This window comes from Lytechinus pictus, chromosome 2, assembly GCF_037042905.1.
Source record: "Lytechinus pictus isolate F3 Inbred chromosome 2, Lp3.0, whole genome shotgun sequence".
NCBI lineage: Eukaryota > Metazoa > Echinodermata > Echinoidea > Temnopleuroida > Toxopneustidae > Lytechinus > Lytechinus pictus.
This window is the reverse complement of record NC_087246.1, coordinates 45,744,718-45,772,706: the sequence shown is the minus strand read 5'-3', so window position 1 is coordinate 45,772,706 and position 27,989 is coordinate 45,744,718. Positions and strand designations below refer to the sequence as shown.

At 36.5% G+C, this 27,989-nt stretch overlaps 1 protein-coding gene across 2 annotated transcripts; it reads left to right on the top strand.

The window, feature by feature from the left end:
* The first annotated feature begins 8,007 nt into the window (after positions 1-8,007).
* LOC129254170 (cathepsin Z-like) lies at positions 8,008-26,202 on the top strand. 2 transcript variants are annotated; one of them, XR_010292617.1, is made up of 9 exons: positions 8,008-8,190; positions 10,581-10,742; positions 14,410-14,558; positions 15,425-15,604; positions 17,225-17,375; positions 18,257-18,335; positions 22,219-22,308; positions 23,528-24,957; positions 25,133-26,202. XR_010292617.1 is itself a non-coding variant. In XM_054892630.2 (8 exons), exons 2-8 carry the CDS (start codon positions 10,621-10,623, stop codon positions 23,639-23,641), a joined length of 885 nt encoding a protein of 294 aa, XP_054748605.2. In that variant the 5' UTR covers positions 8,008-8,190; positions 10,581-10,620; the 3' UTR covers positions 23,642-26,202. The 2 variants fall into 2 exon arrangements, 1 of the variants encoding a protein (XP_054748605.2); XM_054892630.2 differs by having other exon boundaries at positions 23,528-26,202.
* Positions 26,203-27,989: the final 1,787 nt, after the last annotated feature.

Here is a 27,989-nt window from a genome sequence, read left to right as displayed (position 1 = left end):
TGGAAAGTGGGGACGTGACATCATCAGCCTACCTAATGAATATTCATGAAGACATGCCTAGAACTGCATGTTTCGCCGGAATAATGCAAATCTCTAAAATTCAATAACTTTGTTATTTGTTATCCGATTTTGATGAAATTTTCAGCATTTTGCTATGTTAATTTTACTCTATTTATTAGGCTTGATGTAAAAATGGCAGTGGTAAAAATGTCAGAGGTAAAAATGGCAAAGAGAAAAATGTCAGAGGTAAAAAATGGCAGAGGTAAACATGTCAAAGGTAAAAATGGCAGAGGTATAAATGGACAGTCTTAAACCCCCATGCCAAAAGCCCCTCCATGTACAGTAGATTAAATAAGAAAGGTTCTGAGAAGAAAATTAGAATTATAATGTTGGACTAATGGAAAGGGTAACATTTTTATATCATACTGTAGATCTTCTGCACCAAATTGATAACACCTGAGTTGGTTTTTCTTAATTTATTCCTGGACTTACATGCACAGCCTTCTCATGTCAAATCGCTCTTCTAATATTCAAATTTGAAGCACGCTTTGGATCCCAAGTATTGAACTTAATTCAGTAAAGGGGAAATGCACCCTGACATAAAGTTTATTGTAAAAATAACAGAAAATAATTAAAATGATATTGGTGATCGGGGTTTAAGGGAATCCATCAAAGATTTAAAAAGCTATTTGAATTTTATATTTTAATGGTGACGTCATTTGCAAGCAGTTTCCCCATATATGGTGTAATAAAATATATCAATGAAATGTCTCTTTAAAAATGAAAATGGTTTTTATTGTTTGTCAATTTGTTTTCAATTTCAATTTCAATTTATTTCATTTTCAACAGAACAAAGTAAAGTGGTCAAAATAATTACAATGAACTTATACAGAAAATAGAAATTGAGGCATGTACAATATATGATATTTTTCCATAAGTAAAACAAAACAAAGTATTATATATTAGCAAAATATCATTACAAAATAAAATTATGAGAAAATGGAGGGATTCACTAAAAAGACAGTGCTTGTATTGTGTGGACCCCTCTAAATAATTATTGTATCATGTTAACTGAAGAGGCTCTGTCTTTTACGTATTGATGTAACATGTCATGATCTTTACCTGTGCCATTTTTACCTGTGCCATTTTTACCTGTGCCATTTTTACCTGTGCCATTATTACCTGTGCCATTTTTACCTCTGCCATTTTTACCTGGCACCATTTAAGATATTTTCATCCCGGAGCATCCCTTTAACTTGATAATTACACGAAAACGGAATTCAAACTCTTTCAACACTCTGGAAATGGGGGGGGGGGGGGGGTAGGAATATAAATATGAAATAGCTTGGACCCCCCCCGAAAAAAAAAGAATAATAATAATGATAATAACAATAAGAATAATAATAAAATATAAATAAAATAAAAAGAAATAAAATAATTAGAGTTTCTTGTCGAGACAAGCACTTTTGTGTTGAGTGAATAAAAGAAGCGAGACATATAGGCCACGCTTTCTCAACATCTCGACCAAGGTGAAGCTGTAACCTATTCCATGATACTTGGACATCAATCCCTGCTTTTTCTTGCATGAATAAAATATCACTTGATTGAGGTCAAAGGTCATTTAGGGTTAATAAACTGACTATGTTGAGGTACAACCAAACACTTAACCAAGTTTAAGATATTATATTTTCCGAATGATTCTAGTATAAGATCGGTAAATGAATGCAATTGCAGGTCACAGGGTCAGGTTAAAATGTCAACCGGGGTCAATAAACTGATATCTAGGGTAAATTATAAAACAAAATCACAAAAAGTTTAGACTTTAAATTTTCAAGATAATGTTGAAATAAAAAATATGTATTTTGTTAATAAAAAGGGACATAGTGATTAACAGCAATCAGACATGTTAGATACGTATAGTTTCAGTTATGGATCAAGGTCAAAGGTAAATTAATATCGTTCAAATTGGATAAGAATTGATTTTGTTCATCATTTTAAATGGATTTAATCAAAGTAAATAAAATTTGTATGAGAAGGGGTTTTCTGGATACCACAATATTAAACGATTAACAGGTTTATAATTCAAACTCAAAGGACGTTTGAAGTCAACAAACTTGGAATTTAATCATGAAATGAAATTTATATTTTTTATATTTCTTTTTACAAAGATGAATCATATTTTGTTTTAAAACTCAAAGTCAGCACTGTTACTCCATTAAATTGGGTAATGCAGATGAAGGCGAGACTACCGGAGACGACCTTGTTTTTACTTTTGTTTTAAATCATTGACCTACTTGTGGAAATGGAAATGAGTCGAACGGAAAGAAAGAGGGATCAGAAAGTAGTATGTGTGGACGAGAGTTAGGGGCAGACACCACTAAATATTTCCCCATAGACTCATGTGTTCAAAATGAGATTTGAAAAAATCGCCAAAAATAAGTCTTAATAATGACATCATCCACATCTTTATCATTTGGTAGTTCATTCAATATTCCTTAAACGCTAAAGATTTGAAAAGGTGTTGTTCAGCATTTTTTTGCGCTACAGGGGCTCAAACCAAGACTACATGCAAACTTGGTTGCAGTCACAGTGCTCACAGGGTTTCTTGGGCAACTAATTAAGTTCCCATAAAATCCAGCATTGACAAAATACTGCTCTCCCATGGAACTGAACAGATCCAGTAGTAATCCCTCTCTATGTCCATATGAAAAAAATTGTTCAGATATGCACCGTTGATTTTACATGAATATTTTTCCAACCATTACGTCATTTAAAAGGGGATTCCCGAAATTACCGGATCCTATTAGTGGTGTGCGCCCTTAGAAAAGGGGGGAGGGGGAGATAGAGCGAGAGGGGGGGGGGGGGGAGGAAGAAGAGGGGGTTGAGAAAGAGAGAGAGAGGGGGGATAGCGTGGCGAAGACTGCTTGTCGGATATTTTATCTGACTAGTCTTGTTTTGTCCGACAGTTACCATAGCAACTGTGTTTCTCAACCAATCAAAATCAAGGAAAGTTGTCAGATCTGACAACTTGTTGGACGAAAAATGCTCCCCGAAGAGAAAAGTAGGTTCGGCGCCAGGGTCGAGGGTTCGAGGGTTAATGCGATTAACCAATACGTTGACATCATTTCTTATTCATAAGTGAGACGTGTATATTTTTATTATGTCGATCTTTTTAATATATCTGCACGTCTTTTATTTATTTTTATTAGGGGGGGGCAAGGTGGTAGGCCTATTTGTCTTCAAATCTAAAATACTGTAACATCTATTGAACAAGAGATGGTATTAGACATGGCTTGATTAAATCAAAGATAGGCTGATTTGATGAAATTCAATAAAAACAAGTGTTTTATGGATTTTCAAACTTTTAATTTTTTGAAAATGATAACGTATTCTAGAACATGATACAAGTAAGGGTTAGCGAGAGGATTGACCAACGTTGAGCGCGGTTTCCCCCCTCAGTACTACATTGTTGGCAAAAATTTGGGAAAAATTTGAAATAAAAACAGGGTTTGAAAATTTCATGGGTGGTCAAGAGCCCCCCCCCCCTCCCCACCTCCGGCGAACTGCAGTTTGGTATTACATTTCAGTTGTTGAAAAGTGATTGTGGATGGCATGGTGAATGTAAATCAACTAAAATTTCGGCTCGCGCTTCGCGCTCTCTTGTTGGTTGGGATAATATATTAAGGTATTCAAGATTACAAAAAAAAGTAATTAACTGATTGAACCCCTTTTCAATTATCAAGCAGCGATCACTTTGACCCGCCCTTGTCATTATGTCTAATATGATCCAATAGAACTTTACACATTCCATTATTTGGCATTAATAAGTAATGATTGACTATTTTTGTCACACACTATTATGTAAAGTAGGATAATATGTTCTTCATTTTTCCCCCTTTTTTAATTAATTTTTTTCTTTGATAAAATACTATTCTACTCAACTTTGAATAATGGGAGAAAAAAAATCAACACCAACAATTAGCTTATAAGCGAAACAAATCAGCAAACTATAGGGGGAGTATTTCCCGAATACCGTAAAGGTTGTTGATCGATGATCTATGATAATGATAATAAAGAAGAACATTCTCTCACTAAAATTTCAATAAGTTCTTAATACTCGATTTGTTGATACACACAGCGTTATTTTCTAGATAAGTTACACACACATAATTATATACTAATCAATATATCTCTGTGGTGACAATGACAATCGGCCCCTCCTGGGGGCATAGGAGAAATATAACAACTTATAACATTGGCAATAATAGGCATAAGAAAAATACAAATGTAACAAACAAAATAAATAAAAAGAAAGAAAAAAGAATCAAACATGATAATAATAATCATATGTACAATACAAGAGCAATAATAGAAACGGGCACAAAGAGAGTATCTGGAGACCGGTACAAAGACACATACCCCACTGAGCACGTGTGGGCGCAATCCATCCAAATCTGAAATCATGCCCTAATACGAGAAAGAAACCAAGACAGCAACTACATTTAAGATGACATTAAAATTTAGACATAATGAATTTACAAAACCTTGACAGATTTTTCAAGTCTTTTGTAATTCTTATATTAAACAGCTTGTGCATTTTAATCACATTTGGTCTGACAAAATAATACCCTCTAATTAAAACTTTCCTTTCACTTTCAAAAGCAGGACAATTAAACACATAATGAAACTCGTCACCTGGCTCATGCGAGTCACATAAAGTACAAGATTGCAAACTTTGATTAGGCAGGTAACGACCATTAGCAATTTAACAGTCAATCTATGATTTCCACAACGATATTTACAGAGTTCAATCTTATCTGCAAAATCTAATTTTACTAAATAGTTCTCAAAACCCAAATCTTGTTTGAATATCTTATAATACATACATAAACGGTTTCTATTAATTTTAGTATTCCATTCCACTGCAATATGATAAAAAACATCAATATGATGGAAAGGTGAGTCTTTACAAGGAATGTATACTATACCCAAAATAAATTCATGAAATGGGAAGGTTACTTTGAGCCAAAAGATAAATACAGATTTGTAATATGTTATCACTTCCACATTTCCAACGTGATTACTCTTAACATACAGGGGCCGCGGAACGGTTTTTAAAGTGGGGGGGGGGGGGGGGGGGGGGGGGCTGACCATGCTAAAAATCACAATAATATGGTCAATTTTACGTGTTTGTACACGGTTTTGGAAAAAAGCGGGGGGGCTGAAGCCCCCCCCCCCAGCCCCCCCCCCCGGTTCCGCGGCCCCTGACATAAAAAACCATGAGCACCACCGAATCTATATATGTGCCTTACTTTTACTTGGCATAAACAAACGAGACAAAACCAGGAACAATAATTGATTCATCATTTGAGCACTTTGTTTCAGTGAGGCATACAAAGTCAAATTCTTTGACAAACTCTTCAACGGAGTTTGCTCCTAAGACCACACATATTTAAGCTGACAAAGTTCAGTTCACACTTGTTATTGGGGCCGTGCCTGCCTGTCCTAAAACTTTGGGAAATGGCGAAGATCTTTTACTTTAAGGACGTTCCACAGTTAAAGTGAAATCCATGTCATTTTCACCAAACTTTGCACATAGATAATTAAGAACCTTAATATTCGAAATATGCAAAAATTAACATAGGTCCATGTGCTTGATTTTTTGCTATAGAGCTTCAAAGTTCACCCAAATTCATGTTCTTTAGAATTGCGCATTCAAAAGAATTTGGCATTTTTAGACCGCCCAAGTTTACTACAATGAGTTTTAACCTGTATTACTCAGTCAAAATACATGAAAAAGTCATCAAATTTCGCGAGAGAGTTAATAATTGCATCGTTAGAATAGAGAATCTATTTAAAGTGCTATTTGTTTGCAATTTTAAGTTTAACAGCACTGTCAGTTCTTTAAAATGGCGTAAAAGATAACAAAATCCCAATCTAAAAAATGTAAAATTTCAGCCACAAACTACAAACGTACAACAAATGCTGCACTTTATTTAAAATCCATGTCATTTTCACCAAAATTTGCAGAGTTGTAGAAGAGGGTATACCTAAGAGGTACAAACATTAAAAAATAGGGGTTCATGTGCTTGTTTTTAAACTATCAGCATTTTTATTAGAGCAAATGTGCTTTTTAAAACACCAAAAATGCGCCGAATGCCTTGTATCTATGTGAAGAAAAAATCAAAACCACTCTACCATTTATTCAAACTCGGGGTAATATTCGTGATTCTTGGCAGCACTGCAGAGTAAAGTATTTTGAAATTGTAGAGAATTTTTTTTGAATGGTCCATGGAATAATTCAATTTTTTAGCTTAATGAAATAACGTATCGGATCTGCAGTTAAAGTGCAGAAGATGAGAAAAATCAGCTCATACCCGCAGCTAATTAATCAACCGTTCATCCATTGTGACGTCAGCGCGCAGAGTGTAAACTATGCGCGGATCATAATGCGCACAAACATAACTGTGGAACGTCCTTAAGTTTAGCCCAACGAACGTAGAGGGCAGCAACACACAAGCGTCAAGGCCCTATATAAACATTTTTATATAGGGCCTTGACAAGCGTGTTGCTATAAGGAAGGTCAACTCGATACGCGCATGCAGCTGAGCTGCGCGCGTATTTTATTGTTCATGCCAACGAAATCAAATGCCGATCCAATACAACAACAAATTAGTAGCGATCAAAAAACGAATATGAAAGAATATGACTACAACAATATCAAAGATAACTTAAAAAATATGTTGAGGAATATACATACATATAAAAACATACTTTGATATTTAAAACTTTACAAATATAAGTTTCAAGAAACTAAAATCATTACCAAATCGGTGATTGTTGTTATCAGCGATTTCACCAGACGGCTGTATTAGGTGATTTGCGTCGAGACGATTTTGTGACCACTCGCAAAGCATTTCGGGATAGAATATAACCACCTTATTTTCTCTGAGCTCTTCGCTGAACCCATCATCACAGTGCAGCTGCAGCGCAGCGCGCAGCCAATGCAATGCATCCGATGCATGGGTTGTTTTTTCGCCGTCCATGCCATGGTCTCGGACTCAGAGTTGAAATTTATAGACCCGGATTTCGGGGATACAGCGCCTTTATTTCAGATTTATAGACTTAAAAGTCAAATGACATTTAAAATTTGAAATCTAACCTTGAACAATCATCGTTGATAAACATCAGCCCTGAAGCCATTACACTTCAAATCAGGCCAGGCAAATTAGATGTCATTGTCTAAGTTGCTAGATCTATGACGAGTCGCCTGAAGCCCCAGCGCATCATCAACGTCACTAGCTAGCTGCGCGACCGGCCCAGACTCGGCGCACCCAGGCCAGAAAAATGACCTCGATTATTACGGTGGTTGTCTATGCATATTTTAGTGGTGCAGCGAAATTCAGCAGAAGAAAATAAGAGATATGAGGTATCCTCGTCACAGGCTTAATATTCCAAAATGAGGAAAAATGTCAAAATCATGATTATTTAAGCTAAATATTTTCTTTAAAAATGAAAGTAATATTTTTAATATTTATACCCAGAATAACCGATCTAATAATTGTTCATTAAAAAATATTTGAAATTAACAAATGAAAAAAAATCAACTCGACAAATTTCCCAAAACCCCACCTTATTTTTTAAAGTGGTCACAAAATTCGAGCGGAGTTGACCTTCCTTAGAGCAACACGCTTGTGTGTTGCTGCCCTCTACGTTCGTTGGTTTAGCCTCATCCCATCATTTCCCACTTTACACGGTACACTTTACACAACCTTTAAATCAAATTAGTCTATACATATGCACTTTTAATTAAACAAAGTATAATAAATGACTAGCATTTAGTAAGGTAGCTTACTTTAGTAAAATATCTCGTCTAAAACAATATTGTTAATATAAGTCTATGAATTTCATATGAATGTAATGCTTTAGAATTTTTATTTTGAGAACACACATCATTAATATCTAATGTTATGTCTTAACTTATAAACTAGACTCCGGGACTAGGCTACGGTCACCTGACTTATGGTCACAAGATCGTATATGTAATCATCGAACGCGGCGAATCTCGAAGTCATCGAACGGCGTAATTATAATTAGCAAAGCCATTCATTGTTGAGCTGAGCCTGAGATCAATTGAGTCTGTACTGAATATTAATTTTATCGGTAACTCAAAACCAAGTGATTTCATTGGTGAGTATTAGCAATAGAGGTATTAATCCAAATAAAATGTCATCATGTTTATCACACTTGCAAAAGTTGCACTCAACCTCTTCTCCAAAAGACTATGGCATGATGTGACTCGGGCCAAGCCAGGCCCGCCCGACGGGCCGGCGGAGCCTCTTGTCTGCCGCTGGTTCTCCCGGCCCGGGTGGCTCGCTTGTGACAAAGATCAAGTTAGTGCAGTTGCTGTCGAATTCAAAATTTTTGTAATAATAAGGAATATTGATATATAAATATGATGGAGCTTGTGTGGTCTGCACTAATAAACCTGTTGAAAAATATTTTATCTAGAGACTAGACCCCTGCCGCCTGGCCTGGCGCTGGCCTGACTCCGCTTCGGCAGTCCGTGATCATATTTTTTAATGATTTTGATATTGTCATTTGATCACGAAGCCATGAACCCCCTCCCATATACATATAAGAGACACACGTAAACAAAAAGATGGATTTCCCTAGGAAATCCATCTTTGAAGATAGAAATCACGTAAATTTGTGTGATTTTACTTTATTATAGTACACCTTCATACGCCGCCCTAATGCGTAAGAAGACCTGTGCATAAATTAAAATGTGTTAATAAAAAGGTGAAAAATTAGAGGTTTCTTACCAGACCAATCTCTCGATCCATTTGTACACAATGCAAATACAATAGGCTTGAACCGCTTATGTATGACCACTCCTAGTAACAATGACTGAGGTCCAAACATTAACATGTATGGACCTCATAGGCGACAATGGCTTGAAAACTGGTTAATGTTTCCTGCACCCAAGTATTTAATGATATTACTCAATAAATACGAGTTGTATGCTGGTCTGTTTATGATTGATTAAAATATTGCCCATGACATGTAATCCTAATCCTACTTTCAATGTAATAAAATAAAGGGAAACTTACATTTGAGTCCTTTATCCAGCTTTTCTTGGCAGTCGGTCCAGTCACTGTCGAGTACGATCAAAGAGGTACGTAGTTGATTTTCAGATCACGTGATACGCGTAGTTGTCACCTGATTGGTCGGTTATCTATTTTGAAAGACGTCAATAATTATAGATTTTATTATAAAATATATTATATAGAATAAAATTTTGTATAATATTTTATATATCTCTACAATTAAAAAATATTCTGTGATATTAATTTCATACTTGATGTAAAAGGCGCTATTTAATGAAATATGTATAAAAAAAAAAACGCCTTGAACACAGTGCAAAAAACACAATGAGCTCCGTCAGAAGTACGATCTTTAAAAGTTCCCGGCGGGTTCCGCTATCACCACGAGGTTGAAGAGAAGATATATCATCATAAACGATGTAAGAGAGTAACGCAATGAGCTCCGTCAGTAGTACAATCTTTAAAAGTTCACGGCGGGGTCCGCTATCACCACGAGGTTGAAGAAAAGATGTCTGTCATCGTAAAGGAGGTAAGAGAGTAGCGCAGCGATGTCCGTCAGTATAAATACGACCTTTAAAAGTTCACGGCAGCGTCTGCTATAACCACGAGGTTGAAGAGAAGATGTCTATCATAAACATCGTCAGAGATAATACCGCATCTTTCTCCCTGATAAATGCAAACTCTAAATTTTAAAATTGGTTACAGCCTTAACTGTCATGGGCAATATTTTAATCAATCATAAACAGACCAGCATACAACTCGTATTTAGTGAGTAATATCACTGAATACTTGGGTGCAGGAAACACAAACCAGATTTCAAGCCATTGCCGCCTATGAGGTCCATACATGTTAATGTTTGGACCTCATTGGTACTAGGAGTGTAGAAAACAAGAATGTCCTCATAAACCAAGAAGACAAATCATGTCTTGCTGAATTGATTATTGAGATTGTCCTAGTTTATGGGGATATTTTTTTTCACTTACCACTGGCACTGCACTGCAGGACATAGGTGATAGACTTCTTGTCACATCGTTCAGAAAATTTGAAAAGCAATATGGGGGGGGGGGGGGGGAGGGAGGGAGTAAGACAGACCACACTTCTAATTTCTTATAGTACCTATGACTATCGTAGTTGTCAATTATTTCTATTTCAGGAAAGATCTGAAAGGCCATGGGGGGAGGATAGTTCAAAATTGGCCTCACATTTGCCCACAGCTAAAGAGGCTTTTTACACAGGTCTATGCTTGTCCATAGAATTTCTTGCTGGTACTCTGAGCTGGCTTTCCCACAAAGAAGTTGGTACTTTCAAATAGTCTGATATCTGCAGATGACCCACTCCACATGAACACTGAAGCCTTTTTTTATGACTTCAATTGATGGTTCAAATTCAAGGAATTCATTTTCTTATGGAAAATGTTTACTTTTCAAATAATTACAGTCTGGCATATTTCTTCATCTGATCTACAATGTACAGGAAAATTCAAAGCACAAGTGAGTTTACCTTTGGCGACAAGATGAAGGGATTGATCATTTTTCTTGTGACGTTGGTGAGTTGGACTAGTGGTACCCATCTCCTTTTTGACAAGAAGGAGCCTTGCTACGATCCATCTTATGATGAAGGAATTAAGGAAGTCCGGTAAGTTTGATACTTAATACTATAGCTAGCTTAGGCCTATTGCTTTGACAGCAAATTGAGGCGAGTTATGCTTTGTATTATCACATGAGAAAACATTCATTTTGCAATCATTTTTTCTCAGGCCGTGAAGAAAAGATCAGTTTGTCATTTTTTCACACTTTTTTGTTACGAAAAGTCTTAATTAAGAGCTGATGAACAAAGAACCTGGGAGTAATGCTAATAGAATGGAGTAAATTTGCAGTGGAAGATTAGTATTTGTTTTGAATGTTTAAAAGGGCTTTATTATAGATTTCATACTACTGTCATCTATTTTAGACCTTTACGTTCATTATTGCAACAGCTTCAAAGAAGAATGAAGATAATGATTTTGTTCAGGAAAGTCTTTTAATTGATTCAAAGTGAATTTATGTAAACATTTTATTCAAAATGGTTGGAAGTGCAGTTATACAGCATGTCCCACAAAAGCTGTCAATGGCAATCTAGATGGGTATAATATTAAAATTGCAACATTATATTCTTTATACCTTTACACCTGTAAACTAAAATTCAATTTCTACAACTCGGATTCTCATATGATGTGGTCCAATAATCAAAGATTTATGAGCATTTTTTTTATTACACATCACAGAACCTCTCCTTCCAAGTTTTGTATTAAGTAGTAGGCCTACATGTGTATGTGTAGTTTGGACCGAAAATGGCCATGGAGCTCTCCTCCACATGGCTGAACATGCATAGACTGCATGGCCCCGGTAAATGGGTGCTGAAGCAAGTTTGGGGGGTGCTTCTTTTGATTGGTCAAGGTGTCAAGGGTTGCTGTGTAGCCTATGTTATGGAAATCAGGATGACAAGCCAAAAAAAAGAGAAAGGTTATTGCTCCCCATTGATAGAGATTTGGGAGCAATACTTTTCTTTTTTTCCTTGTGAAATTTCTTTCTAAAGAACAAAACCTCCAGCACCCCCCCCCCCTTAGATATTGCACCCAGGGCCCTGACAGACTGCATACATGGCTGTGCCTTGATTGGAAGATTGGGTAGGCCATAATTTTGTACAGAAAAAAAGAATCTTTCAACATGTGATATAAATGCTTATGAAAAGAAACAATCTAGGAGACACAAAAAAAAAACAAAAAAACATTGCACTCTTGTCCCTGCGGACTCTATCATGAAGCAACTGAATTGTTGTAATTATTGTTATTGTTTACATGTACATGTAGTTTCCGACCATCTTTACATGACTGCCTGCCAAAGTGAAATTCTAGCGATGTTTTCCTTTCTGGAACCTTGAAGACATTTTGACATATTAATACTTACCATTATGATTAATAAGTGAAAATGAAACTAAATTGTTTTAAGCACCATCATTAAATAGAGTGGGTGAATAAAGGAAAAGACAAAGACTGTGGGATGCCAAATGTACATGTAATTAGGAGCTCTTGGTGTGATGGGAAAGTTGTATGATGCACAGGTAATTATCACTAGAAAATTAGTAATAATCATTATGACAATACTTAAATAAAACATCTTTTCAAGATGATGATGTGCCTGAGGTATGTTTAAATATCATAAGGATTAAAGTACAAAAGTAATGAAATTCCTGAGATCCGTAAAGTACTCAGGATTGGGATAATAGTACACTTGTAAAGCACTTATACGTTCCAATATATGAAGAGCTACAACACTTAGAATTCTGTCAATACTATTGTGGGTTAACATAAAAAAAGCAATAACACTTCATGTTTTTCAAGAAATGAATCAAATTAGGACGCCAGGTCCAGATAATTCTGCTGCCATTGGCAAAAACATAATATGTCACAACAAAGTATAGCACAATTGAATCAGACTTCCAATACAATTAGAGACAGTGATTTTCCATTAACTTAAAGGAAAATGAAAGGATAGATTTATTATCTAGTCATAAGCCGATTACATTTCACTAATTAAAATAAAATTAAAATGAGGCAGAACGGTTTCCTATTTCTCATGATATGCCAAGTCAAAGTTATCGATATTTTGATATTTGAAAGACCCGTGGAGGTCGCCATTTTGCTCATACTCCCTATATCTCCGTGGGGGGTTGTGACGTCAGCGAAGAACAACTCGGTGTCCGACCCCGGCGCGCGCCTGTGATTGCTAGCGTAAAATACATGGGCCAAAGCTGATCAGGATGGTATACTGCCAGGCGTATGGCTGCCGAAATCGGTCAGAAAAGGGCACAAAATGCAGCTAGCTTTTACCGAATTCACGATCCGCAGAAGAGGCCAGAAATCTCTCTAAAAAATGGGTGGCTGCTGCTGACCGTGTGCCGACGTGCCTCTGCTGCTCGTTGAGCGATTTCTTCTGCTGAGTATTGGGGGGTACTCGAAGTCGTAGGCTCTGACTCTGGCCTTCCATTTCAATACAAATGTCCGCGATAAGATTTGTTTTAGTAAAAATCGATGGTAACAAATAATAAACAATGTTAGATATATAGAAATATAGCGCAATCAACAATTTCACGATATGCAATCAGGATAAATAACCAAACTTCCAACATAACACGATTACTCAGTTCAGGGTACCGTATATGTCCGTCCGTACCGTACCGTATATACAGTACAAATAGCTTTGTCAAATTTGCCAATTTGGATAGATCGTAAATAAATGTGTAAAAATTTTCATAAAAACTCATCAGTTTGTGTTTTTAAACCATAAAATAATTTAAATAGCTTTTAAATAATAATAATAAAGTGTTTTATGTGTATATTTTATTTATTTCTGGTAAAATTATCTATATTATGCAAACTTGGGGGCGGTTTCAGCCCATATAGCTAGCTAGCTATGCACAAGGGAAGTACCGGTACTATAATACCGAGAGCAGTTGTTCGTCGCTGACGTCACAATTTTGAACGAACTGCGCAACAATGGCGATCTCCATTCAGAGACTTCGAATCTGAAGAAGCCCAACTTTGAAGAGGTGGTACTCGATACTGGGAAATCAGATTGGGGTATAAGTGGATTCATTTTGATTGTCATGTACTTATCAATGATATTATGTGGTATTAAATTTTGGGTTTCATTCTCCTTAAAAAAAATTGTGGTCTTTTCTGTTCATGAAATCAAGTAATTCCAAGCTTGATTAAACCATTAAATGGAAACTCTGTTTTGTCATTGAAAATTTACATGGAAAAAACATGAATTCTACTTTATAACTTTTGGTAAATTCAATGAATTTTCACATGAAAAGTAAAGAATCAAGGTCGTTTAAATAAAAGCTGGATTCTTATACTGCTTTTAATAGAGAATACAACCCAAATATTGTATAGCTTCATCAGGGAGTGCAGTGCCTTCGGTGAATTAAACAGTAATGCCCTGTTAAAAAACACCATTCATATGTTATTAAAACAACATACTTGATGCCATTGGCGGCGGAAGCCCCAAAAGTTAGGGGGGGGTCCACCTGAAATTTTGGGATGGACACAGATAAAATATTGGACAAGCAAAAAAAAGTTACAAAATTTTAGGGGGGTCCACCTGAATTTAGGGGGGAACGCAGGAAACAAAATTGACAAGCAAAAAAAAAGTTTGAAATTTGATATGGAAGTATAATTTCATAATTTTTGTGTATCTATGTATGACCCTCCAAGGATGTTTCATTCAAATTTCAAGTCATCACACATTTTGATTTGCAGGAAAACCAACATATCAGTTGGGGCTGTACCTAGTGCATTTGATTGGAGGAATGTGAACGGTACCAACTTTGCCAGTACTACCCGCAACCAGCACATCCCTCAATACTGTGGGTCTTGCTGGGCTATGGGAACAACAAGTGCCCTTGCAGGTGAGTTACTTTTACAGGGAGTGATCTGTATTCTGGGTAACGAGACATTTGCTCCGGGGACAATTGCTCCTGGCTTTATTTTGTATTAGATATAGGGTTAGGGTTGCAACTGGGTTTATTGTATGTTAGGTTTACGGTTATGTTTAGGATAGGGTAAAGTGTTATTAAATCCAGGGTTGAAATTGGTCATTCCATTTGTCGAATTTAGAGCGGAGCCATTGTCACCAGAGCAAATTTCATGGAACGTATTCTAAACTCCATAAATGATAGTCCTAGGCAGGGGACAGGGTGACTGGCCCCTATTTTAGTGAAAAAAAAGAGAAAATAGTGAGAAAAGGGAGAGAAAGCAGGAGAGATAAATTATAATACAAAGAAGAGATATCTGGGCTGTGGAACTAGTACTCCTATAACTCAGTTGTGAAACAACATGACGTAATCTTAAGCTCTTCTTGCCCCCCCCCCCCGTCAAAGTATCGTGGTGCCGTCTCGGGGGGGGGGGGATAAGAATTATGGTACCCCTCATATTTCGGCTGCAGCTTACACGATCGTGATATGCATTATGGTAGAAAAATTATGTAGGGTTGCACAACTAAAGAGTATTTCTAGTTTTCATTTTTTGTGAATTAATTATGCTAATTTGTGCAAAAATAAGAATTTGACTGTGAAGCTATAAATAAATGTCACGAACTGCTCTATTTCCTTGATCGTCCAGCATACCCGTGAATTGGTGATCACCATTGAATAATGCAAAAATTCATCCTGCATAGCTTGTGGCTGCTGGATTTCACTGCATATTATTACACATACATATGTAGCAAAATGTACCTTTGTTGAACCTTAAACAATGTTTTTTGTCTTCATCTAAGATCGTATCAACATCATGCGAGGTGGGGCGTGGCCCTCTACTTACCTGTCTGTTCAGAACGTCCTGGACTGTGGTGGGGCCGGTACTTGCCACGGTGGTGGTATGCTTGGTGTGTATCAGTATGCCCATGAGACCGGCATCCCTGATGAGACCTGTAATAATTACCAAGCCAAAGATCAAGGTAATACTTTTTCTTGTCCACCATTTCCTCATCTTCCTCCTTGTCCTTTTCCCCTCCTCATTCATCTCCTGTAATTTTTGTTTCATTTCTCTCATTATTTACAATGCATGTTATACATTTATTTATTTATTCCTGTTTTCTTTATAAAAAGCAGCAGGGAAGTCCCATTCAAGCCAGAGGCCTGCTTTACTAGGGAGCCCTGCTATCATTCTTATTTCGAACATACAAGATTTATAACATACACAATTAAAATACACAGAACAAAAAGAAGATATATCTTTCTACATCTGCGTTTAAGGCAAATTTCTTTGCCTTATTTCAATGTTCAAAATGCGCCTTAACGCCCTCTACCGTCGACTTATAACGTATGTGTATTATAACGGAATAAACCCATTCATAGACTTTGCCCTTATGTAGGATGTATGCATATGTATATATACATATAATACTAAACTACATGTTTTGCCTACTTGCGTACTACTACTTCTACTGCTAGTGCTGCTGCTGCTGCTACATGGTCAGGGAATTTGGAAAATTTGTGAAAAGTCATGGAATTGCATTTACCTCTTGGTTATGGCAGTTTCCAATTGTCGTGTCTCACAACTCTCATACTCTGTGATCATGCTCTGATTTCCATTTTCCCCAATTTTGTGACATCCCAAATTCTACATAACTCCCGGGACGTCACGGGAAGTCATGGAAAACAGCAATTTAGTCATGGAAAAGTCATGAAAAAGTCATGGAATTCTGTTTTCAAATGTCTGTGGGAACCCTGAATACTACTACTAATACTACTACTGCTACTACTACTACTACTACTACTGCTGCTACTGCTGCTGCTGCTGCTGCTGCTGCTGCTGCTGCTGCTGCTGCTGCTGCTGCTGCTGCTGCTGCTGCTGATACTACTACTACTACTGCTATACTACTACTACTGTTGCTGCTCAGCAGCTGCTGCTGCTGCTACTACTACTACTACTACTGCTCCTACTGCTACTACTACTACTACTACTACTACTACTACTACTACTACTACTACTACTACTACTACTACTACTACTACTACTACTACTACTACTACTACTACTACTACTACTACTACTACTACTACTACTACTACTACTACTACTACTACCATACTACTACTACTACTGTTGCTGTTCAGCTGCTGCTGCTGTTGCTGCTGCTGCTACTACTACTACTACTACTACTACTACTACTACTACTACTACTACTACTACTACTACTACTACTACTACTACTACTACTACTACTACTACTACTACTACTAGTACTTCTACATTTACTTCTACTTCTGTTGCTGCTATATGGAAAACATAGTCAAGCGTTTCATTTAAATTCTACTGCTGCTGCTGTTGATGCTGCTGCTACTTCTATTACTATATCTACTAGTTGTACTTCTGCTTCCCCAGTGGCTTGTTCTAATAAGAAAAACTTACAATTTTTCCCTGAAGTTTTTTAATGTGTTAAGTTGAATGGCATAGTTTTGTTTGCCAGATTTTTTATTTGTTCATTTGCCAAATGTTTTTTTTTTATTGGCAACAGTTATATGCAACAGACCCCAGGATTTCTTATACTGGTACTGCTCCTTTTTTTCTGCAGATTGTGATCCATTCAATACATGTGGTACTTGTTCAACATTTGGTCAGTGCCACGTTCTGAAGAAATACACACTACACAAGGTGTCAGAATACGGCAATGTGGCAGGGCGTGAAAATATGATGTCTGAGATCTTAAGTCGAGGACCAATCAGGTAATGATGGCATGTATAACCTTATTCCTTCAGTATTCATTCCACGAAGTGCCCCCCCTGCAAAGAAGAGACTGTTCTTCATCAAAATATCAGAAATAAATAAATAAAATAAATCATTTATATTCTGTGTTTAAAGAAGCAGAAATGCTAGTCATTATTTTCAAATTATATTGCCTGAGAATACTAGATAAGTTTTGCTGATTTTTGTTTACAATAACAGCGAAAAAAAAACAATTTGATTTTGTTATTGTTCAAGTTAATTGATGTACATGTACTACTATAATGGACTGGAATAATTCCTGTGATTTTCAAGGGTTACAAAATTTCTGCAAACAGGAAAACAAAATATATATATATTTGATTCTGCTTTAATATTCTCACAAAATATTTGCTTGAAATTACTTGTATTATAATTAGTGCATTTGTGATCATACCAGCCCTGCATGCATGATTCTGTCCTCACAAATCTGGGCAAAACTTAAATATTTTTCTCTAATTCTTTAAAGGATCTGATTGGTCCTGCATCTGCACTATTTGTGTTTACTTTAAATATAAGGAGCTTAACCAAATGATAAGTTACGAGCCAATTATGTGACCATCATCTATTGTTCTGTTACATGGGTATGCATTTGCTCCAGGAAAACTTTTTTTAAAAGCAAGCGTTCATGAGGAAGTTGATTTGCAAGCGTGCTTCTCACACCTGGATATGCAGGAACGTATACGCTCTGCAAAGCGAGCCGGCTAAGCTTGCAAGCTATGTTTCCTCAGACAAAGTGAATATGAAATCACCATACTATGTCTGAACAAGTGAGACCGATATATTATCGTTTTCCTTTCACTTTTATTATTATTTTGTGTTTCTTCTTTGGATTACCCTGTAGCTGTGGAATCATGGCAACCCCTGCACTGGATGCGTTTCAGGGAGGAAAAATCTATGCTGAGTACCATGAAAGCAGCGGAGTAAGTCAAAGACAAATGTTTCTCAATTAGATGATTTCAATATCAATCGGGTATTAAACCACAAGGGTACCTTTGATTTAAAAAGTCTGGATCAGTGTCCTTATCCTTCTCACCCTCCAGCTTTTATGGTGCAAATCTAACGAGTATTAAATTGAAAATGCTTAGTATTGAAATCCTGCATGCTACAAGAGCCAAATAATGCAAATTCACCTTGGTGTGTATTTGTGTTAAAGTTTACCCTGGCAGTAAGTTAAATTAGGGAGAAAACATTGAAAATCCATCACCAAAGAATAACAAATTATGAATGTTTGAAATGTTGAATTTGTGACATCATTTCTGAGCAGCTCTCCCATCTATCATGTAATATAATTTCCAATAATGCTTTAAAGGGATGGTCCGGGCTGAAACTATTTATATCTAAATAAATAGAAAGAAATTCACAGAGCAAAATGCTGAAAATTTCATCAAAATCGGATAACAAATAACAAAGATATTGACTTTGAAAGTTTATCAATATTTTGTGAAAACAGTTATATGCACATCGTCATGAATATTCATTAGGTTGGATGATGACGTCACATCCCCACTTTCCTTTTTCTTATGTTATTACATGAAATCATAAATGTTTGATTTTTTCATACTTGTGTAAATGATGTGTCTTCATTATGATGAAATAAGTTACGGCAATAAATAACTAATGCACTTAATCAGTTTTCAATCCAATTGTTTAAGTTCTTGGTAGAAAAAAAATTGAATAAACCTAATTTCATGTAATAAAATACAAAAGAACAAGTGGGGATATGACTTCATCAGCTCACTTAATGAATATTCATAAAGACGTGCCTTGAACTGTTTCACCGAAATAATGCAAATCTTTAAAATACAATAACTTTTTTATTTGTTATCCGATTTTGATCAAATTTACAGCATTTTGCTTTGTGAATTTTACTCTATTTATTGAGATAGAAATATCTCCAGCCTGGACCACCCCTTTAACTTAACCAACGGTATCAATAATTATTTGTGGCAAGCTTTCGTCCACTACTGTGGACTTTCTCAAGCCAGTTGATCAGTCATGGGCAATGCTGCCTGAGGTCATTAACTCTTTGTCTCATAATCAATGGATGAAGTACATGTAACAATATAAATCCAGTGTCTCTTTTCAGTACAGGATTAATTATTTTTATCCACAGTTAGTGTTTCACCTCTCTTTTCCAAAAGTTGCCTTCAAAATCAATAATTTGGGCATCAACCCAAAGTTTGTGGTGACCTGCATTAAGGGTGTGTTCTGCGTCAGCTGAATGGGATGGATTGTTGAATCTGTGGGCTCTTCTAAGATCAGAACTTGAATGAATGACAGAAGACAGATGAATGACAGTATTCTGAAGTCGGGTTTAACTTAAACTCTGGTTTTAAGTCGCAGTTTAAGTATGGAAAGCCAATTGTTACATAAATCACTAATGGTAGAGATATCATATTATAGCTCATTTGACTCTCCAATCATTCATAATTGTCTAGGAAGTGTAAATAGATGATTGTCTTCACCATCTATGAATCAGGAAAGAGCACAGTAAATATAAGAAACATACAAGTTAATAAAAAATTTGACACTTCTGGCTTCCCATAATTTTAGCACAGAGTTAGACCATGGTCTAAGTTAAACCTGACTTCAGAATACGGGCCATAGAGTCCTCATATTGAACAGTACATCCCATTCAGCTGTAGCAGAAAATGGCCTTAATACAGGTCACAACATTGGATGGAATGATGCCCAAGTTGAAGTAATCTACTTTGAAAGTAACTTCTTGAAATAGAAGTGGGCATGAATTGATGTGACTGATTAAACTACATACATGTATGCTCGTATCTGATGTCACAAAGTCAAATTTTTAAGGATTTATAATTCTGCTATTTTTGTATGGATTACCATCAAACCTTCACTAATATTTTTCTCTCATTCTGCTTTTAAAACCAACTTATTATCAGGGTGAACTTCCCCTTTAACAATGTTTCTACTGGAACTGGATGTTCTCTGCGAAAAGCCTGTAAATCGCAGAATACAGTAGTCATCACACGAAAGGGGATAACCTCAATGATGATGATTTTCCCTATTGCTACATTATTAGGTCTACCCCAAATTCTGTTCCTCCTGCTTTTTAATTATTTATATTTGTTGATTCTTAAGAAAATAACATTTAAAGTCAGTTCAAATGCCACTATCTGTGTTTTTAGGGGTGTTATTTGGTGACGGCTTTATCTGCCTTCAAGGAAGATAAGTATAATAAAGGCAATGTACAAAGTACATCAGTGGTTAGTAGAGCAATAAAATTCTAAAATTGAATAGTTTATGGATATGTAGGTTCAAATGTTATATATGTTAAAGGCGAGATTTTATTAGGGTCTTTAGTTCTTATGCATACCAATAAAAAGTACCGTAATAAAAATTGAACAATGAGATAGTTATGTAATATTCACTGGCCTGAGGGGAACATCAACTATATTGCCCGCAATAGAATCATATTGGCCCGAGTCGTTCGACAAGTGCAATATGGTTCTTTTAAGGGCAATATATTTTATGTTCCCCGAAAGAAAAGCCAGTCAATATTTGTATTATCCAAATCAGACATCGGGAGCAAATATTGTGAAAATCTAGATACTTTACAGTTTAAGAATGGGAATCTATGTTGTCATGTTGAGCAGAGTGGGCCTCTGAACTTTACCATTGCCTGGGGATGCAGTAGCCAGCTAGTCTGCTGGGCAAACCCTTCACTCGAGTGAAGGGTCTGAATGTGCAGCCTACTCATGCCTTGAGTACTGAAGGCCCTCTGCAAGTCTATGCTAGTCTTTGCGTGGAGGCACACTTGTTGACCAAAGTTCCAATCAGAGTCTGTGCCTGCAGACTAGTAGCCAGCATTGTCTCAACTTGATTAACATTATGATGTATAATTATAGCACTGCGCGGTTCAATAGGACGCGTATACGGATGCGTATAATACGCGGATGTTAGCTCCGCCTTATTGCCTTCTGCATTTCCACGCATTTTTTCATTGACTTTCCTGAGCGGGCAAATATATTGGGTCCATGGATAAACGATTGGAAACTTATTGACCAGCCATTAATCAGTCATGTAAGCAGGCAATAATGGATTGAGGTTACCTTGCTGAGCGTGCTCGGATGTCTGATACGGTTAATAATATTATAATCATCATTAGATTTTATTGTATATTGTGGGATATAAAACCTCCCTCTTTCTCTTTCCTTCTTTTTTTCACTTTCTTTTGTGTTTGGCTTTTGATTATTCAATCCATTGTCTCATTCTTCTTTCTGTCTCTCTGTTTTATCCACTTCCCACTCTCTCATCTTTTAATCTGTTCCTTTTTTTCATCCCTTTCTTTAAATTCTCTCCTTCCATCTCTACTCTTTTCCATTCCTCAATATCTCTATTTATATATATCTCTCCTCTTCCACTTATCCCACTTATACTATCCCTTTCTTTGTCATCTTTTCTACTGTCTCTGCATCCACTGATATGTCCATCTCTATATTTTCTGTCATTTTCTGCCTATCCTGCTTAAACGCTCCTCTTTCTCATCTTTTCTACACGGTCTCCATCTATTAATATTTTTATCTCTCTTGTTTCTCTTCTACCTACCCTCCTTTTATTATCACTTTCTCATATTTATATATTCTTCCCATCCATTTATTCTTTCTCTTTCATTTCCTCTCCACCCCTCTTTCTTTCTTTCTTTCTTTCTTTCTTTCTTACTTTCTTACTTACTTGCTTACTTACGTACTTACTTACTTACTTACTTTCTTACTTTCTTACTTTCTTACTTACTTACCTACTTACTTTCATTCTCATACACCCATTGCAATCATACAGATCAACCATATTGTTTCTGTAGCTGGCTGGGGAGTGGATGACAGTGGAGTGGAATACTGGATTGTGAGGAATTCCTGGGGTCAACCCTGGGTGAGTATGTAGGCCTTCCTGGATGTACCCTATAGTCAAGTAAAACAGACTGAAGACACAAAGGATGCATTTAAACTACCATATTGCACCTCTGAATAGGGCAATCCTCGGGGGTGGCGGAACCGGGGGGGCACTTGCCCCCCCCATTCCCGTAGAAAAAAAAGCCCTTTTTCAAAATGAAATACCTTTTTGAAGTAAAACAATACAGTTTAGGTTGAAAAATCACAACATTTTTGGCTTGCGCTTTGCGCTCGCATCAATTATTGTTTAGTAAGGTACTCATCCTGTTCCTGGTTACAAAAAATGCTTAGAATGTCTAGTTTTCAGGTTGGAATATCACAAGTTTTTCGCTCGTGCTTTGCATTTGCATTATTCATTTGCATTCCTTAACAGGTTCCTTTTCTGGTCAGTATATTAAATATTTTAGCTCATTCTTTGCGCTCGAGTTAATTTTCTAGTTAGAAAAAAAGGTTTGAGCTCGCAATTCGCGATTGTAACATCTTGCAAGGATAACAGTAATTAGCACCATAATTGACCAACTTTTACAACTTCAAATTTGACAATTTTTCCAAAATATAAAGCCTAAATATACAATCAGAAATCACTTCAAAAAGGCTTTGCTGAACTTAATTACTGCAAAACACACAACTATGTATTTAAAAACGCAGATGATAATCTCATGGTGAAAATATATGGTTGCACCAAAATGCCCATTTGACATATAAGTGGCCTTTTTTTACTTTTGCCGCCCCCCAAACGAAAATACGTTTTGCCGCCCTGGCAATCTTTAAAGGATTATTAAAACATTGGAAAAAGATGGAGATCCTCCCTTTGGCAATCGGAACAAGATGTGTCATGCAATATATAAATAAATCCCCTATAGAATACTTAAGTGTGATGTCATCAATTTTCTCTTTATGCATGTGAGCATTTTTTATATCAAGACTTTCCTAAACCACTTTATCATGTCAGTGTGAGAACACCATCAACACCATACTTTTGCGCATTCCATGCGCACAAAAATTACCTTAGCAGAATGCAAAAGCGCATTAAGGGAATTTCTTCACCAATGCAGTGTCGAAATTGACAACGACTTGTGCTCTTATCTTGCACCAGATTCACTGCGTGCTAGATGATGTTGGAGCTTTATTTTAGAATTAAATATTAAGAAATACATGTACAGCCTGAAAACATATAATTATATTCATCCACCTTACAGGCTGAACAGGGATGGTTCCGTATGGTGACCAGTACCTACAAGAATGGTCAAGGGAATTACTACAACCTAGGAATCGAGACCCAGTGTGCCTTTGCCGTCCCAATCGTAAATTGATATTAACGTGGGTGAGGATCATGGATGTATGGTTGGGAGAGAGAGAGAGAGAGCCTTTCTACCATCACCAACCATGATCAATGATCACTTTGCTGGTATATTAACAATAACAATAATACTAACGGTGGTGATGATGATGATAAAAGTAGTTCACCTTACATGTACATGTATCTAAGCAATAAAGATCAAAATTACCCTCATATGTTAATGTTTCAATGATTTGCTTGCTATCTGAAAGCTTTTACATAGGATTTTTTGAAACACCAAACCCCATTAAAGAAGAAAAATACTTGTCGATGTAAGACTTTTTAAACTATTAAGGAATTTTAATACATCTACCCCAATGCCTTACAGAAATTGTGCTTGTAATGATAGTCGGTGTCTCTTTTATGTGCATATTGGTGCGTGGCAGGTCAATTGTCTATTGCACAGAATCTTTTATTTTATTTTTTTAAGATCAGAGTTGTACAAAATTATGATTGACTTGATATTGTGTGGAAATTATGTGGATATTTTATTAATAAGTATTTTTATGCATGCAATAAAATCATAGTTTGGTTAACTAATCATCGAAAGATATTTATTCTGTATAATTATGTGTTGCAAATGGTATCGGATAATAATACTTATTGTACTTGTAGAATTTGAACATTTATGCATATCTTATCTTTATCATGATGTTAATATATTACAGAGTAGTTTTAGCACATACGTGTAGGTTGTTTGTAAGGATTTACAGAGTAGTAATCCAGTTTGAGTAGTGTAGGTGACCTAACATATGTCTACACCATGGGTTTCAACAGGAATCATGCGTAGTGTCTTCCTTGCAGCCATCCAATTCCAGGAGCTTGACAAAAACATTTTGAGAATGCAGGAAGCAAATTTGAAAGGCATAGGACGGGATTCCTGTTGAAAGGCATGACACAGACTGTTGTTAAGCTGCCTTATTGCTTTTGTTTCTCGAGAGTATGACGCACAAACTAAAACCTAAAGAAAATAATGTGAATATAATCATGTGTTGAGTACTTTGTGAAAAAGATTCCAGGGTCTTACAAAGATTTGCGATTGATCCGATCAATCACGACTATGGACAGCCAGCAACATCAACATCTAAAATGCAAATTTGTTCAAAATATTTTCTAGATATGATGTATATTCATGCAGTCATCATTCTCTTGAAGATTCAGTGTGATTCTCTTTGTTTAATAAGGAGATTGTGCAAATTTCCAGTGGAAAAAATATGGTATGGGTGGATTTCCATAAAGTTGAGATTGATTGGATCAATCGTAAGTCTTTGTAAGATGGGGCCCTGGTGGGTGTTTCATAAAGCTGTTCGTAAGATACGAATTACTTTACGCACGACTGGTGATCCTTTCTTGTGGTACGTGATATCCCTATGCAATTGAGTTATGACCTAAGAACATGTTCCAGTCGTGCTAAAGTTGTGCGTAACTTTACGAACAGCTTTATGAAACACCCACCTGGTGTCAGTCACTAGTTGAATGAGATTTTGCATGTACACTGTACGATATTGATCAGAGTTGCTTTATATCTGCATATAATAGTCTTTACAGATATAGATATTAGAATCAAGAAATTTATAGAAAATATGAAAAAGAACGAAAAGGAGAACAAAATTTATTTAATTTCTTGAGATGGGGGAAATACAACTATATCATGTTATTTTCAGTGATCACAACAACTTTAACATGGCTGACATGGCAATCGATCTTCAACCTTACTGAAATATACTTGTGTTGCTGATATTAGGTAGACCTGCGAGAGCTTGTCAGAGGCTTAGCTGCTGCTGTATACTCTTTTATTCAGATGTTTTTGACTGTGCAACGTTTCGCATTAAAAAAACAGATTGAGGTGCATAACACAAATATTTTAGATCATGAAAATCAATGTTTTGGGGGTGGTTTTAGTTCTGAAGGTTCGTGGAAAGAAATATCTGAAACCTGAAGACTGTATATTTTATGTGTATGCTCAGGTAAGGATGTGAAATCTCCATCCTAAATCTGGGCCCCGTCTTACGAAGAGTTATAATTGATCCGATCAACCATTTCTATGGAAAGCCAGCAACGTCGACATCTAAAATGCATGTTCACTCATAATATTTTCTAAAAGTGATGTATAATCATACATTCATTGTTTTATTGAAAACTCCTTGTGCTTTTCTTTGTTTACAAAAGACATGCAAATTTCCATGAGAAAATATTCTGACATTGTTGGATTTCCATATAGTTTAAGATGATCGGATCAATAAATATTGTAACTCTTTGTAAGATGGGTCCGAGCTCTAGAAAAGCTGTATGTAGTTACTAGTATTGTAAATTATTTTGATTGACCAAAGCCAATTCCAACTTATGAAGTAGTCTCAAATCGGTTAAGTCCAAGTGACTCAGACTCTGTTGAAGACATGAATAGTGAACTATGTTATATGTTGTTTTTTTTATGAGAAGATGTATAATAAATGAGTACAAATTGCTATTTTTTAAATTTTTCATGCACAAATGTAGATTTCCAATTTCAAAATTAAATTCCTACATATTATCTAATGCTTGATTGTATTTGTCAGATTGTTGGACTTTTGTGTTCATACCTATACCACAAACCCTGGAATTATTCATTCTTTGGAACTCCTCCCCTCCACTGTTGGTGGGGGATGGGGACGTGAAAGAGAGGATATTGCGCATGCAGGAGTAAAGTGAAGAAAGGGGAGAAAAATAACATAAAAACCCAGGGGCGGGGGGGGGGGGGGGGTCATGGGAGGGCAAGTGCCCCCCCCCCATTCCCCGTAGGGAAAACATGCTTTTTTTTCCAAATGGAAAATGCTTTTTTTTTTCGAAATAAAATGTGGCTTTTTTCAAATTTTCAAAATGAAATAGCATTTTTGAAGTAAAACCTAATACATTTAAGGTTGGAATATCACGCATTTTTGGCTCGTGTTTTGCGCTCGCACCAAATTATTGTTAAAGGTATTCATTCTGTTCCTGGATAAATAAAATGCCTTGAATGTCCAGTTTTCTGGTTAGAATATCACATTTTTGGGGGGGCTTTGCCTCCCAAACGAAAATACGTTCCGCCGCCCCTGTAAACACCATTGGATATACTAAATTAAATTGAGAATGTTACAATTTTTACCAAAAAAATAGCCCGGAGAAAACTTGTGTTATGGTTTAGAAATAATAAATAGCTCTTTGTAAGGGACGGCATTCGGGTCATTTTTAACAACAATATTAAAAATCATATTTTAATTGGCAAGAGGTAAAAGTCATATTTGGTAAAAATAATGAAATTTTCATTTTACGCCTTTCTTTAGTTACGAGAGCCCAACCATTGTAGAAGCGCCAGTGTGTTGTTATCGTATTATACTGATGATTCGATGTTGCAATCGCAAAGTGTAAGCGCGCCACCTTGTGTTGGTCTCTTGGCCATGGTTATTAAAGACAGTTACACGTAACCTCAAAGTTGTCTAGTATATTTACTTCTTTTAAATTAAGTTGTGCCTTATTAACCCATGGCGTGGTGGCAGCTGGATTGTATCCACCCATCGAGTATAAATAAGCCTTCCCAAGTTAATTTAACCCTATAAATTGGGGCTAGGCACGCCGTGTTCTATCGGTGGTAGACGAGAGGTTGGGTTTCTTCCCGAATATAAATTTGTGTAGTCCCACATATACCGGTACCATGGCCAGGGCCGCGTTGACCGCCGCGGCAGCCGTTCACGATGCGTCGAGCTGGCGTTCGGCTAGCAGGTCGTCGCAACCAAGGTTGCGCCAGTTTTCTGCTTGCAGGCAGATATTGAATAAACCTTGTTTTTGTGCCCGCACAATAGATAATTCGCGGATTAATGTTGAATTGAAGAGCGGATCACAGCTCAATTTAATCACTGAATCTGTAGCGGATGATATTGGTGTTGAGATTCTTGTTGACAATTTTGGTTTTGATGATTATTTTGTTGATGATGTGTCCATTGTTAGTCTCGTCGGTCAGACCCACATTGTGGGTGTGGCTCAGTTCACATTATTTTACGATGGTTGTGAACTTTGGTTTGATGGTGTGGTAGTCCAAGATGATTACTTGAGAGGTTCTTGTAGCATTGTTGCTGGGGCTCCATCCCGGGGGGGCCACTTCCATTGACGAGTGGATACCATGCGCGACCACGGGGTCTCGAAAAGCACCCTAAACACGTATTTTCCATGTTCTGAAAATGCACCCCTTAACAAGTATTGGCGTCTGAAACCCTACCCTTAACAAGTATTTGAAACAAAACTATACTCTTGGCAAGTATTCCCTGAAATGAACCCCTAAACAAGTATACAGCGATATTTTATGCATGTTT

Bases quoted from the DNA above. Each gene is read 5' to 3' on its own strand.
- LOC129254170 (XM_054892630.2), top strand. From the start codon at position 10,621: ATGAAGGGATTGATCATTTTTCTTGTGACGTTGGTGAGTTGGACTAGT. The intron at 15,605-17,224 runs GTAATACTTTTT...TTTTTTCTGCAG, and splicing joins TTACCAAGCCAAAGATCAAG to ATTGTGATCCATTCAATACA. The intron at 18,336-22,218 runs GTAAGTCAAAGA...GCAATCATACAG, and splicing joins AGTACCATGAAAGCAGCGGA to ATCAACCATATTGTTTCTGT.